Source organism: Nyctereutes procyonoides, unplaced genomic scaffold (assembly GCF_905146905.1).
Source record: "Nyctereutes procyonoides isolate TBG_1078 unplaced genomic scaffold, NYPRO_anot_genome, whole genome shotgun sequence".
Lineage (NCBI taxonomy): Eukaryota > Metazoa > Chordata > Mammalia > Carnivora > Canidae > Nyctereutes > Nyctereutes procyonoides.
In genome coordinates, this window is record NW_026575140.1 from 77,007,409 (window position 1) to 77,020,783 (window position 13,375).

A 13,375-nucleotide genomic window follows, 5' to 3' on the forward strand; every position below is an offset into this window, starting at 1 on the left:
ATCACTCTGCTCTTGCCAAGAGCCGTCTGGTGGAGCTGGCTGGTGCGCAGCGAGGCCTGGCTCTGAGGCCGTGACCACCAGGTCACAGAGCGTGACACTGCCGTCCAAGGTCTTTCGTCATGCTGGTGATTTATTCAGTCCCCATTTCTTTTGACAAGGACGCTGCTGCTCTGTGCCAGCCCTTGTTCCAGGCACAGCAATGAGATAATATGTCCAGCAATGAAAAGTCAAAACAGGGTCCTTATTCCATGGGGCTTTTGTTCTCATTGGGGGAAGACAGGACGGAAACAAATACGTAGTTTGCCTATTGGTGGCAAGGGCTGGGAGGCAGAGTGAACCAAGTTAAGAGGACAGGGGATTAAGAGCATGTCATTTATACAGGCTGGCCATGGAAGACTGTTCTACGACACTTGACATTTCAGTAGGTCCTGAGTCACGTGAGCAGGAAGAGGGAACAGCATGCTCATGCTCGGAGGGCCTGGGGAAGGGCACTGTGGCAGAGGGAACAGCATGCTCAGAGATTCTGAGGTTGGATATATTTTAGGAGTGGTGTAGAAGCCAGGGTGGCTCCAACAGCTGGAAGAGGAGAGAGAGAGAGAGAGAAAACATCCTCTAGGAGATAGGATCCAGGAGAGCAGGGCTCAGATTATATAAGGCCTTCAAGGGCATGGAAGAAATTTCCTTTTTTCCTTCTAAGCAGAATATGGAGGGTTTTGACCAGAAGATGGACATCATCTGATTTAACCTGTTACATTTTTTTTAACCATTTAAAAAAATTGTGACCCCACGTTACGTAAAGAACTTGAAACATAAATGGACAATATTACGAGTAGTTTCAGACGAATACTCAGGTGACCTGTCTTCTAAAGAAGCCAGGCTCAGTGCTGTGTGCAGAGTAGACTGCCGTGGGGCGTGAGAATGGAAGAAGCAGGGCGCCTGGCTGTGACAGTGCTGGAGACCCAGGCTGGCCTTGCTGTCGGCAGGGCCCAGGGCAGCAGCAGCAGAGATGACGGAAATGGGCAAATTCTGATCGTTTGCTGGTAGATTTGCTGCTTGGCTGTGGCGAGTCTGGGGTCCATGGCTGCTTGGGCTGAGCAGTGGGCAGAATGACGGCCGTGGGCTGAGTCTGGGCGTCAGGAGGTCAGGGGGAGCTGCGCGAGGAGCAGGTGTCCGGGGAAAGGGCAGGGCCTCGGGTTCGGACTCGCCAGCTTGGAGATGCCTGTGGGATCCCCAAGGGGAGAACTTTCTGGTCCCTGACAGTGCCTTTGCATGCCCTGTTTCGGCTCTTTCAGAGGTACGTCCTATTTTATGCCTCCCCACACCCCTGCCAGTATAGACTCATGAGTTATTTATTATTCAGTGTGAGTTAATGTGTTGTAAACCATTCCTACCATGATTCAGCCTCAGGTTTTTCTGGTTTGGTCAGTGGCAGCGTCTTTGGGCTGGCTCCTGTGTCTTTGCTTTTTGTTTGTTTGTTATTTTAAGTAATTTATTGGGGTGAAATTCACATGACATTAGCTGAGCCATTTTAAAGTGAACAGCCCGGTGGCATTTAGGGCATTCGTGGCGTTGTGCAAGCAACCACCAGCTTTAATCTATTTCCAAAACATTTTCACTTCCCCAAAAGAGAACCCCTTACCCACTAAGTAGTTTCTGGTCCCAGTCTGTCCTCCCTGCAGCCCCTGGCAGCCACTAATGTCCTTTCTGTCTCTGAGGATTTACCTTCTCCAGGTATACTGTGTAAACAGAATCATAGCATAATAAGTGACCTTTGGGTCGGTCTTGGAGCTTGCATAATGTGTTCAGGGTTCGTCCGTGTGTGTGTGTGTGAGTGCTTCATTCCTTTGTACTGGTGAATAATATTCTGCTTACTTTTTTTATAATTAGAATTATGAGCCATGATTCCTCAAGCCTTTCCCCGCCTCTGATTTTTCCCCCACCTTTGAGAGCCGTGGAGTGGATAAATCACAGCTTGCCAAAGGTTTCTGTATCCTCTGCGTTTGTCGGGTGTTCAGGATGGCTGTCTTGTGACAGGGCAGCCAGAAGTCTTGGAGAGAAGCTCCCCAGGAAGCAGGAAGCTCACTTATGTGACCATATGGCCCTCTCATGTATGCACACGGCCCTTTACGTGGTGATGAAGGTCGCTCGTGCTCGGCCCGAGCGCCCAATCCAGTTAGGAAACTGGAAAGAGATTTATGTCTACATTCACAGACCAGCATGGGCTCAGCCTTCTTCTTGTTTACTTCAGGCTTAATCTCAGGACTAGACATGCTCAGTTGTGCTCATTTGAGTGAACTTTTGTCACCTGCTTCTGCATCTCAGCAAGATGAGATAGGCTAAGGGTGAATTAGATTGCGTGGGCAGGCTGATTAAAAAAAAAAAAAAACCAAAAACCAAAAAAAACCACATAACACTTCTGTGTTATTTGAAATGAGTTGTTCTTTGAACTCAATAGGAAAGTGTGGTGCCAAGGAAGCAGTCCTAATTTACTTAGAGACCTGGAGTAGAATTCTTAACTGGGGGTGCCCCTGGCGTCGGTGAGATGTGCCGAGCAGAAATCTGGAAAGCAGTGTCTGGATGGAGGACCAGATGTGGGGATGAGGTGTTGGGCCCGGCGGGGCCGCTGCAAGGGGCGAGGCGGACGTGGGCTCTGCAGGAGGGTGGCCCAGGGGCCTGGGTGCACGGGCTAGTGGAAATGTAAGAAAATGGATGAAGAGAGGGTACCTAGGGTGAGATGAATCATCGCAGGGCCACCGGGGCACTGACCGGCATAGAAGACAGGTTTCTGCTTGGACCCAAAAGGCAGAAATCCAGGAGAGTGACAGTCAACCTGATGGTGGTGGCTTCATGATGATGGCATCTAACGCAGGGTTGCTGAGGTCAATAGAGAGAGCGGGTGGCTGACAGAGCTGCAACTGATTTCTAAAGAAGCAAAGAAAAATAACTCCAGGAGACCCGAGGAAACCGCATGTCAGAATGTTTGGTCTCATTGCCAGCATCTTATTTAGGATTTTTTTTTTTTTTTTTTTAGATTTTATTTATCTATTCATGAGAGACCCAGAGAGAGAGAGAGAGAGAGAGAGAGAGAGAGAGAGAGAGAGGTGGAGAGACACAGGCAGAGGGAGAAGTAGGCTCCCTTGGGGACCCTGATATGGAACTCGATCCCCAGACCCTGGGATCATGCCCTGAGCTGAAGGCAGGTGCTCAACCACGGAGCCACCCAGGCGTCCCTCAGTGCCAGCATTTGATTTGGGATTTTGCTCAGTCTCTCCATCTGAAGTAGCTTTGTCAGTGCTTTTTAAAAATTTTCTTTTTCTTCCTCAGAGCTTGTAGTGAGTGTGCTTCTGTCTGAACTCATCCAGCTCGAGATTTGTAGAGTAGATAATGGAAAAAAGCAGTTCTATGCTTTAATAAATTTTTTTAACCAAGTCTGGTGGCTCAGAACCCTTCTAAATAAAGGACACACTTCCAGTTTTGAAAACCACGTGGGAACTCTGGTTAGCACTTCTCAGAGAACCTGTTCCATCTGTGACGTGTGTACCATTTCGGGGCAAAGCTGCTTCCCAGTGAAATAGGTACCCTGGCATAGTAGTTAAGGCCCTGGGAAGGCCTCATTCTCTGCTTCATTGGTAACGAGTATAACCTCAAGCTTCTAGAACCTTCCTTGCTCTATGTATGGCTTCCTGGGGTCGGGGTTCTGCTGTGCATTCTGACAGGAACCCTATGGGCTTCTCCCTGAACAGGGTGTTGGATAATTAATTGTCAGCGTGTGGCCAGTGTCTGTGTATCCCTTAGCGCTGGATTTCTGCGGGTTGTAAGCCCTGGCGCTTTGATTGGTGTCTGGCAAGTCTGGCTTACTGTTTCCTGTTTGTCGAGGCTCACTGGAAGATTTGGGGTGAATCAGGGAAGAGATAGACGTGCCTCTCATCACGTCTGTGTGTTGTAGTCAGCATTCTGAACTCCCCATGAAGAGTTATTGATCTGATAAGCATCTTGACCTTCAAAGTTAAAACACAATCATGTTTAAAAATAAAAAGAGGGACGGGATGCCTGGGTGGCTTAGTGGTTGAGCTTCTGCCTTCGGCTCAGGGCGTGATCCTGGAGTCTTGGGATCAAGTCCCACGTCAGGCTCCCTGCATGGAGCCTGCTTCTCCCTCTGCCTGTATCTCTGCCTCTCTCTCTCTGTGTCTCTCATGAATAAATAAAATCTTAAAAAAAAAAAAAGGTTACTTATCTGTAAATAAGAATGAACTATTGATTTGTGCTACAGTATGGGTGAACCTTGGACACATTACGCTGTGCAAAAGTGACCATAAAAAGGCACACTTCCATGTATATGAAATACACAGACTAGGCCAATTCGTAGCCACAGAAAACTGAGTAGTGGTGGCCAGGGCCTGGGGTGGGCAGGGAAGAGGGGGGATGACTGCCAGTGGGTACTGGGTTTCTTCTTGAGATGATGAAAATGTTCTGGAACTAGATCGTGACGCCGGTACAACACAGCATTGTGAATGTACGTAATGCCACTGAATTCTGTACTTTAACACAGTTAAATTTTACGTTATTTATAATAAAAACATACCAAGGAAATATCAGTTCAGGTTCACAGCTGCTTATTTTCTCTTACTGTAGGTATTTTGCAAATGAGCCATTTGCTGACTTCCACCGTGTGGAGGGGTTACAAGGAGTCTATATCGCTACTCTGATTAACGGTTCGATGAATGAGGAGAACATGCGATCAGTCATCACCTTTGACAAAGGGGGTACCTGGGAGTTCCTTCAGGCTCCAGCCTTCACGGGATATGGAGAAAAAATCAACTGTGAGGTACAGATGCTTTCATCTCGTTTGGGCTTTTCATATGAATTTTTAATCCGTGGTGCACCCTTCACGGTTCCCAAACTCAGCACCAGGGCAGCTAGGGGTGCCGTAGTTCACTCCCAGTGAACTCTGGGATGTTTTAAACTTTTGAGAGAAACATAAGATACTTGATATTTGTCAGTCATCATGTGAAGTACCATCTTGAGTTTCGTTCCTAGTTTCCACATTAGTTCGTGCTTTGGAAGGCATCAAACTGTTGGGAAGCTGAATTTTCTAGCAGTTGACGTGATAAAAAGCAAGTGAGAAAATCCCAGTGGGATGGGAAGTGACAGTGGTGGGATCTGAGATGATTCTAAACTTTGAGAAAGTGTGTAGTACTCAGCAGGTGCAGACATCCGGTATTAAGTAACTGTGGTTATTTAAGAGTGAAATAAAAATTTTGTTTTCTCTGTGTGTGTATATGTGTGTATGCGTGTGTATATGCACACATACTGTTATTTTGAACTGACATTAAGTTATTAGGACATGTACACTTATTAAATTGTTTGGTCTTAACTGTAAAAAAAACAAAACAAATGTGGGTACGTCTTCTGGTCTGAGGCTGCTATAAAAAATTTACAGGGACGCTAATTGTGTTGCAAACCAAGACAGCTTGGGAAACTCTGTTGTAGATTTTTAATTTCTGCAGAACTTTCAAAAAAGTGCCTTCCTGAATATAATTTAGGATTCTACAATTTTCCCAATCTGTGGCTCCATCTGAAATGCTAAGAATACAAAAATGTATTATTTGGCCTCAGTAAGTGTTCCTACTCTCCTGAGCAGCCCTGTTCTTGTCCCTCGGAAGAACATCCTGTGGATTGAGTTCCTTGGCTTTATGTGACACCCCACACCTCCGTTTTTGTCTCACCTAAGGGGTCTGGGGTATATAAAGTAGGTAGGCAGAAGGAACTCAGAAAAAAAAATCAAGTAGTAGTAACTTGGGGAAAACTAACATTTAGTTAGTTACCTGGTCTGGGATTTTTGAATTTTGTTTGTCCATGATTAAGTATGTTGACTCTATGCTGTATCTGTGATCACTAAGAAAATTTTTTTGGAAACTCTTGTTCTCCACTGACTTCTTGATTCCTCCTCTCTATTTGGCAGCAGGTCTTGCCTTCGTACATGAAGTCTAACTTTGGAGAGGCAAGATATAAGTAGATAGAGACAGATATATAGGTGTTTCTTTATTCAGGACTGACTTCTAGATTTTGGGAGCTCTACACCAACCTGTGTAGATGGGGGTGGCCTGCTTTTGAGTGTGCTGTAGGGTCTGAGCCTACCACATTAATGGTATTGTTAAAACTCTGCTTATTCCCCTGACTGACCCATTTATCTACGAACCATACAAGTTGGTGGGCTTTTAGTTTCTACCTGTGATTTTAGGTGGTGAAAGAACAGGTTAGTTGGCAAATATTTGAGACCCAACCTAATCTGCTCCAGTTTTCATTTGCTAAGCAGTGTTACTAGCAAGATGGACATTTCCTAGAGAGATCCTTTTGTTATAAAAGTAAGTAGACGTAGCCGACCAGGTTCCCAGGTAAAAACCTGTTAACATAAGCACACAGACCTACCCTGCCTAGAACACCAGACGAGGCTGAGTAACATTTGACAATCACATTCTGGCCAAGAGATGTTGGTGTGACCATACAGCGAATAACTCTGCAGAACTGTTAAAATCGGAACGCCAGTGGCGGAGGCCGGTTCGAATAACTTGTTTTGCAGCGGACACTGTAGAGTTGGTTCTTTGTACAAATGCTGACTACTTAAAAACTGTTGTAATGTGGATCCCTTGGTGTTTATAGCTCATATGTTGTACGTCTGGGAGCTTATCAGTGAGACTTCATGACCTCTGATTCTTGATTTTTCCCTCTGATGGAATTGCTTAAATCACATTTGAAATATATCTCTACGGACTTAAAAAAAAAAAAAAGTCCCATCAAATAATTTCATTTCTCTTTAAACAGAGGGAGGGGTAGCTTTCGATCTACTCGAGTTGACACTGATGCCTAAGTGCTATCCTCTGCGAGCCTTAGGAAGAAGTTTTTTATTCACATTTTTCTCTTTTCTTCAGTGAGAGGCATTTATGTGGTTCAGGTAATCCCATCCACCTGGGGATGCGTGGGAGACCCCTGGGCTGTGAGTCTCGTTTCCTTTGGGCCAGATTTCCTTTCTCGGTGTGTGGCTGCACTGTCTGCACACAGGCCCCAGTGTTTTGAGGGAGCTGGAGGCATCGTGTCACGTGCTGACAGGGTCTGGAACTTGTGTCCTGTAGCTCTCCCAGGGCTGTTCCCTCCACCTGGCCCAGCGGCTCAGTCAGCTGCTCAACCTCCAGCTTCGGAGGATGCCCATCCTGTCCAAGGAGTCCGCTCCTGGTCTCATCATTGCCACTGGTAAGTCTGCTTTGCTCGTCCCCGTTCAGGGGTTAAGCATTTCTGTTATGCGAAAGCCAACTAGGCGGTGACCACTGACATCTGCTGTAGCAGCTGCTCTTTGTGGTTTTGAGACATTTTTGGTGGCTAAATACTACTCAGAATTTCTGGTTGGGCAAGGTGAGCGTCTGACATATTCTTGAAATTAAAAGTAATTATGCCTCTTGCATTTTAGGTTCAGTGGGAAAGAACTTGGCAAGCAAGACGAACGTGTACATCTCTAGCAGTGCCGGAGCCCGGTGGCGAGAGGTCAGCTCCCCACCCCCACCCCTCACCCCCACCCCTAGCTCCCGGGCCTCAGCCCCCAACCCAGGTTCTGCTTTATTGGAGAACACAGTTGTGCCTGCACATTTCAGGAACACGTGTGGCTGGTGGTGGAGGCCAGTGGTGCCAAGTATGACTATAAAATAGAAAGAGGTACCCAGAGCCACACATGAGCATCAGCTGCACTGATTTGTGTTCGCACCTTGTAATGTGGGCTCGTGAGTTTGCCAAAAATATTACTTTGAATCAAAAACAGACCTTTTCTTCCCCCTACGTCTGTAACTTTAACTAAATGTTCCAAGAGGACAAAGCAATGTCTCTTTTGCTTACCTCTTTACCCCTAGGACCTAGCAGTGCCTGGTTATGGAGTGGGTGCCCCTTAAATCAGCAAATGACAGTGTGGCCGTAGTGGTGTCTGGTGTGAAGTTGGCTGTGTATTGTCGTATCGTTTTGAAATAGAAGTCAAGCCCTCTCCTCAGTGGGGCTGTGGTGGGCAGGCACTTTGTTTCCCTCTCCGCTATGGAAAGAAGATGTTTTTGCCTTGAGTCTGTAGAACTACTTTGGATCCTTGGCACTGCTGATACCAGTCCTGAAAGTTGAGCTAGTTTCGTAGTCCCCAAATGCTAAATCAGCCTCAGACATTAGAGGATTGCCAAACTTGTAAAAAAGAAAAAAAAAACGCTTTCACCAGCCTCCCGTGAATTACGAAGGCCAAGGAAAGAAGTACATCTGGTCTCCTTCTGTAGGGGTTGCTTACAGGGGTGCTCTGCTGTGTGTGCGGGGAGCCCACAGGAGCACTCAGTAGATCACGGGACAGGAATTTAATTGAGCGCTTCCTGTAGGCGGAGCATGATGTCAGGAGGGATTTGGAGTTCTCAGAAGAGCCAGCCAACCTCCCATCCTCATGATGCTGCTTACTGGGGACGCGATATGTACACGTTTGTATTTAAATACATACTATGCAAAGCATTAATGACACCCAGTGTTTGTTTGGCTCTGTGCAGTTTATAGAAACCTATCACATATCTCACCTCCTAGGAGGAGGGCTTACCATCATCCCTCAGGTGAGGGATCTGGGCCCCAGACATTATGTGTGCGCATTCATTAAGAACAGTCCAGCATGGTAGAGGACACAGGTATTTGGATGAAAGATGTCAAGGCCCAATTGTCAAAAAGGGTGAACAGTTTGGAGTTTGGGGGGCATCCTTGCTGTGCTCCCCTGGGAAGGATTAAGCAGCTGCTTTCCTCTTCATAGGAGCCAGACATTCCTTTTGAAATTGGGTGTTCTCTCCTAGGCAGATAGGCTTGTGGTTTGTTTGGACCTTCTGATGTTGGTGTAATCTGGGATTTGAGCACTTGCAAGTGATTTCCTTCTGGGTAGAAAGCAGTGTCTTGTTCCTCCACTGGTGAAGTGGTGTGGTCTGGCTAATGCTGGGGCAGCTGTCATTGCCTCCCGCCAGGCACGCTTCACACCTGCCAAGACACAGCCGTCATACAAGGGACCCTATTTTTGGGAAGAGCAGAGAGCTAAGTAGGGGAGGGGAAGGTTGAGACCGTGTCTGTGGGAGTGGGCACCTGAGTCCCTGTGGGTGGCAGTCACATGAGAGGGACAGCCTACGGGATATCAGGACAGCCTGATGTGAGGGGCATTAGGGGTGGCAGGAGATAGGATAGGATACAGTGGACAAGGCTGTCTAGAAAATTGGTGAGTAGAATTCTTGTTCCCTTTCCACGACTGATCAGTGGTGCAAATTCTCTGATCCTGAGTTCCTTTTCTGCACTTTCTTCCTTAACTTTACTGAGGCATGTGGAAGCAGAGTGAACTCTGCATATCTAAAAGGTACAGTTGGATCAGAAGTGGTCACCATTGCTACACTGTTGCCAACACCACAATGAAGATGGCAACCATTTCCATCACTCCCCAAAGTATCTTCCTTCCCCCTTGTAATCCATCCTTCTCTTTACCTGGTCCCTGCCAGATATTAGTTGGCATTTTCTAGCATTTTATATAAATGGACTTCATACACAGTCTTTTTGCCTGGCCTCTGTCCCTCATCATGGTGATTTTGAGGTTCATCCATGCTGGTTTTGTGTATCAGTGGTTCTTTTCCAATTTATTATTGATTGGTATCCCATTGTAGGGATATCTCACAATTTGTTTATCCACTCATCTGTCGATGGACATTACAGTTTTTGCTGATTGTAAGTAGAGCTGTTATAAACACTTAATCACATGATTTTTTTTAGATGGACACATATTTTTACTTCTTTTCGGTGGATACCTTAGAACAGAATGACTGGACAGCTTGGTGGGTCTGTGTTTAACTTTTTAAGGAATTACCGAATTGTTTTCCAAAATGAATGTACCGTTTTACATTTCTACCAGCAGTGTGTGAAAGTTCTAATCGCTTCCGGTCCACACCAACACTTGGTATGGTCAGTCTTCTTTTAATTTTAGACATTTTAATGAGTACACAGTGAGATCTTATTATGGCTTTAATTGGCACTTTCTTGGTGTCTAATGAAGTAGAGCTTCTTTTCATGTGCTCATTGGCCGTTTAAAAATCATTTTTTGAAGTGTTTAAGTCTTGTGCTTATTTTTTGTAAAAAAAAGTTGAGTGTTTGCCTTCTCATTGAGCTGTAAGAGATTTTTTTGAAAAATGTATTCTGAATTCTTTTGTTAACATATGTGTCATGAGTATTTTCCATGGCCTGGCTTGTTTTCTTAATGGTGTCTTTCAAGAGTAAATATTCTAAATTTTGCTGAAATCTGATTATCAGTTTTTTTCTTCTATGTTTTATGCCCTTTATTGTTCTAAAAAATATTTGCCCCTCCCAACGCTGCAAAGATTTACCCCTGAGCTTCACAGTGTCAGGCTGTAGTGTAGGTTTATGATCCATTTTTTTTTTTTTTGGTTTATGATCCATTTTGAGTTGATTTTTATATCTGATGTGATCGAAAGACTGATACTCATTTTTCCATATGGAGATTCAATGATCCAGCCCCACTTACTGAAAAAGACTTCCCCCATTGAGTGCCTATTTGAAAATCAATTGGCCAGATATGTGTGGGTCTAGTTTAGGACTTTCTATTCTGCTCTGTTCATCTATTTGTCTTTTCACCTGTACCAAACTGTCTTGATTATGGGAGACTTAGATTAAGTGCTGGAATCAAGTAGGTAAGTCCTCCAACTTTTTTCGTCTTAAAAATTTCTTTCACTATCCTAGATTCTTTGTATTTCCACAACATTTTTAGAATCAGCTTGTCAGTTTCTACAAAACCTGCTAGGATTTTTTGACTGGGATTACATTGAACTTATAGGTCGATTTTGGGAAAATTGACATTTTAGCACTATGGAGTCTTCTGGTCCATGGATGTAGTGTGTTTCTCCATTTCTTTTTAAGTCTCACTGAGTGATATTTTATAGATTTTGATGTGGAGGTCTGTATATCTTTTGTTAGTTTCATTTCTAAGTATTTTTAAATTTTTTGGTATTCCTGTAAATAGAATTTTCTTTCAAGTTTCCTTTCCAATTTTTGCTATCGTATGTAAGAATACAGTTGATTTTTACATATTAACCTTGGATTCTGCAACCTTGCTAAAATAATAAATAATAAAATGTTAGTAGTTTTGTAGACTCAAAGAGATTCATATCATCTGCAAATAGGGACCGTTGTATTTCTTCCTTTCTGATCTTTATGTCTCCTATTTCCCTTCTTCTCTTCCTTCTCTTCTCTAATAGGTAATAATATGGCAATATGTAATATGGTGTATTATTGTTTTTAAAAAACAGCCCTCTTTTCCTTTATTCTCAGAACATTTTTGATTCCAAATGTTGAGGGAGGTTCCCCTCACAGTGAGCAATTCTCCAATTCTCTGGACACTAATTGGATGTCCTTTATTTTGGTTGTGACTGACTAGCTGACGTTAGCATAGACCTCACAGTTTAGGGGCTGGGTCTCATAAGACTACCCCACCCCTTAGGATACTTCGGTGGCTCAGTGATTGAGCATCTGCCTTCAGCTCAAGATGTGATCCCTGGGTCCTGGGATCGAGTCCCACATCAGGCTCCCCTCTGCCTATGTTTCTGCCTCTCTCTCTGTGTCTCTCATGAATAAATAAATAAAATCTTAAAAAAAAAAAAAGACTGCCCACCCCACCCCACTTCACATGGTCATTGTAAGTCCCAGGTTGTCACCTATACTTCTCACTGACCAGCTTATAAGTAGGGGGTTCACATGACCCCCTTCTTGGGTTCAGCAGTTTGCTAGAATGGCTGATAGAACTCATCGAAATATTTACTTACCTCCGCCAGTTTATTATAGAGAATATTATAAAGGCTGCAGCTGGATGTGGTACATAGGGCAAGGTCTGGAAGGATCCTAAGTACAGGAACTTTTGTCCTCATGGAGTTGAGATGTGCCAACCTCCCAGCATGTGGGTGTGTTCACTAACCTGGGAGCTCTTCTAATCTTAGCTTAGGGATTTTTTTTTTTTCAGTGGAGGCTCCATCACTTAAACACTCCCTCTCCAGCCCCTGTCCTTTCCCCAGACGATGAGGCAAGGCTGGAAGTTTCTAATCATGCTTAGTCTTTTTGGTTACCAGCCTCTGTGCTGGCCAGGAGTCCACCAACATTTGCCTCATTACAACAAAAGACTCTCCTGTCATCCTGGAAGTTCTGAGGGATATAGGAGCTCTGTGTAAGATACACATCACCCCCACCAGTCAGGATATTACAAGGGATTTAGGAGTTCTGACCAGGAGCTGGGAACAAAAACCAAAATACCACTTACTCTCTTATCACACTGTCACGTATATAGTCTGATACATTACATTGATTGATTTTTGACTGTTTTACTAACCTTGAATTCCGGGGTAAACCCTATTTAACATGGATTTATTATCCTTTTTATACCAGATTAGGTTTGAGATGCTAATAGTTTGTTAAAGATTTTTACCTCTTTTTTTTTTTTTTTTTTTTTTTTGGTAATGTCTTTTTCAGGTTTTGGTGCTAGGGTTGGGCTGGTGTCATAGAAGAAGTTGAGCAGTGATTCCTCTTTTGTGTGAAAGTGGTATTACTCTTTTTTTTTTTTGAATACTTCACCAGTGAAGTTATCTGGACCTGGGGTTTTCTTTTTGGCTGTGTTTTGGTTAGAAATTCAGTTTCTTTGGCAGATAGGGAACTGTTGAGATTTTTTTCTACTGCTTATGTCAGTTTTGGTGAGTTTCATCTGGATTATTGAATTTGTTGGCTTAAAATGACTCAAGGTATTTTCTTTTTTTTTTTTTTAAATGTCTGTAGGGTCTGTGGTGATCACATGTTTTCATTCCTGATATTGAGGATTTGTAGTTTATTTTATTTTTTCATAGATTTTATTTATTTATTTGACAGAGAGAGAGTTTGAGCAAGTGCACGAGCAGGGGGAATGGCAAGCAGAGGGAGAGAGGAGGAAGCAGGCTCTCCCCTGAGCAGGGAGCCCAGCATGGGGCTGGATCCCAGGACCCTGGGATCATGACCTGGGCTGAAGGCAGACACTTACCCTGACTGAGCCACCCAGGAACCCCTGTGGTGTTTTTTTTTTTTTTTTCTGTTTTGCTTAATAGTTTAGTTAGTGGTTTGTCAATATTATTGATCTTTTCAAAGAACGTGCTTTTGGCTTTGTCTCTTTGGCTTGTATTTTATTTTGTTGATCTCTGCTCTTTAGTATTATCTTTTCCCTTATTTACTTTGTATTTAATTTGCTTTTCTTTTTGTAGCCTTTTTTGGGTATAACACTAGGTCATTGATTTTAGATGTTTTTTCCTAATAGAAGCATTTAAAG

At 44.0% G+C, this 13,375-nt stretch overlaps 1 protein-coding gene across 1 annotated transcript in view; it reads left to right on the forward strand.

Annotated features, from left to right (window-relative positions):
* SORL1 (sortilin related receptor 1) overlaps positions 1-13,375 on the forward strand; it is a 158,938-nt gene that overhangs the window by 49,515 nt on the left and 96,048 nt on the right. The window contains exons 9-11 of the mRNA XM_055305675.1: positions 4,633-4,825; positions 7,131-7,248; positions 7,463-7,536. Coding sequence (XP_055161650.1) covers positions 4,633-4,825; positions 7,131-7,248; positions 7,463-7,536 — 385 coding nt within the window. The remainder of the gene's footprint in view (positions 1-4,632; positions 4,826-7,130; positions 7,249-7,462; positions 7,537-13,375) is intronic.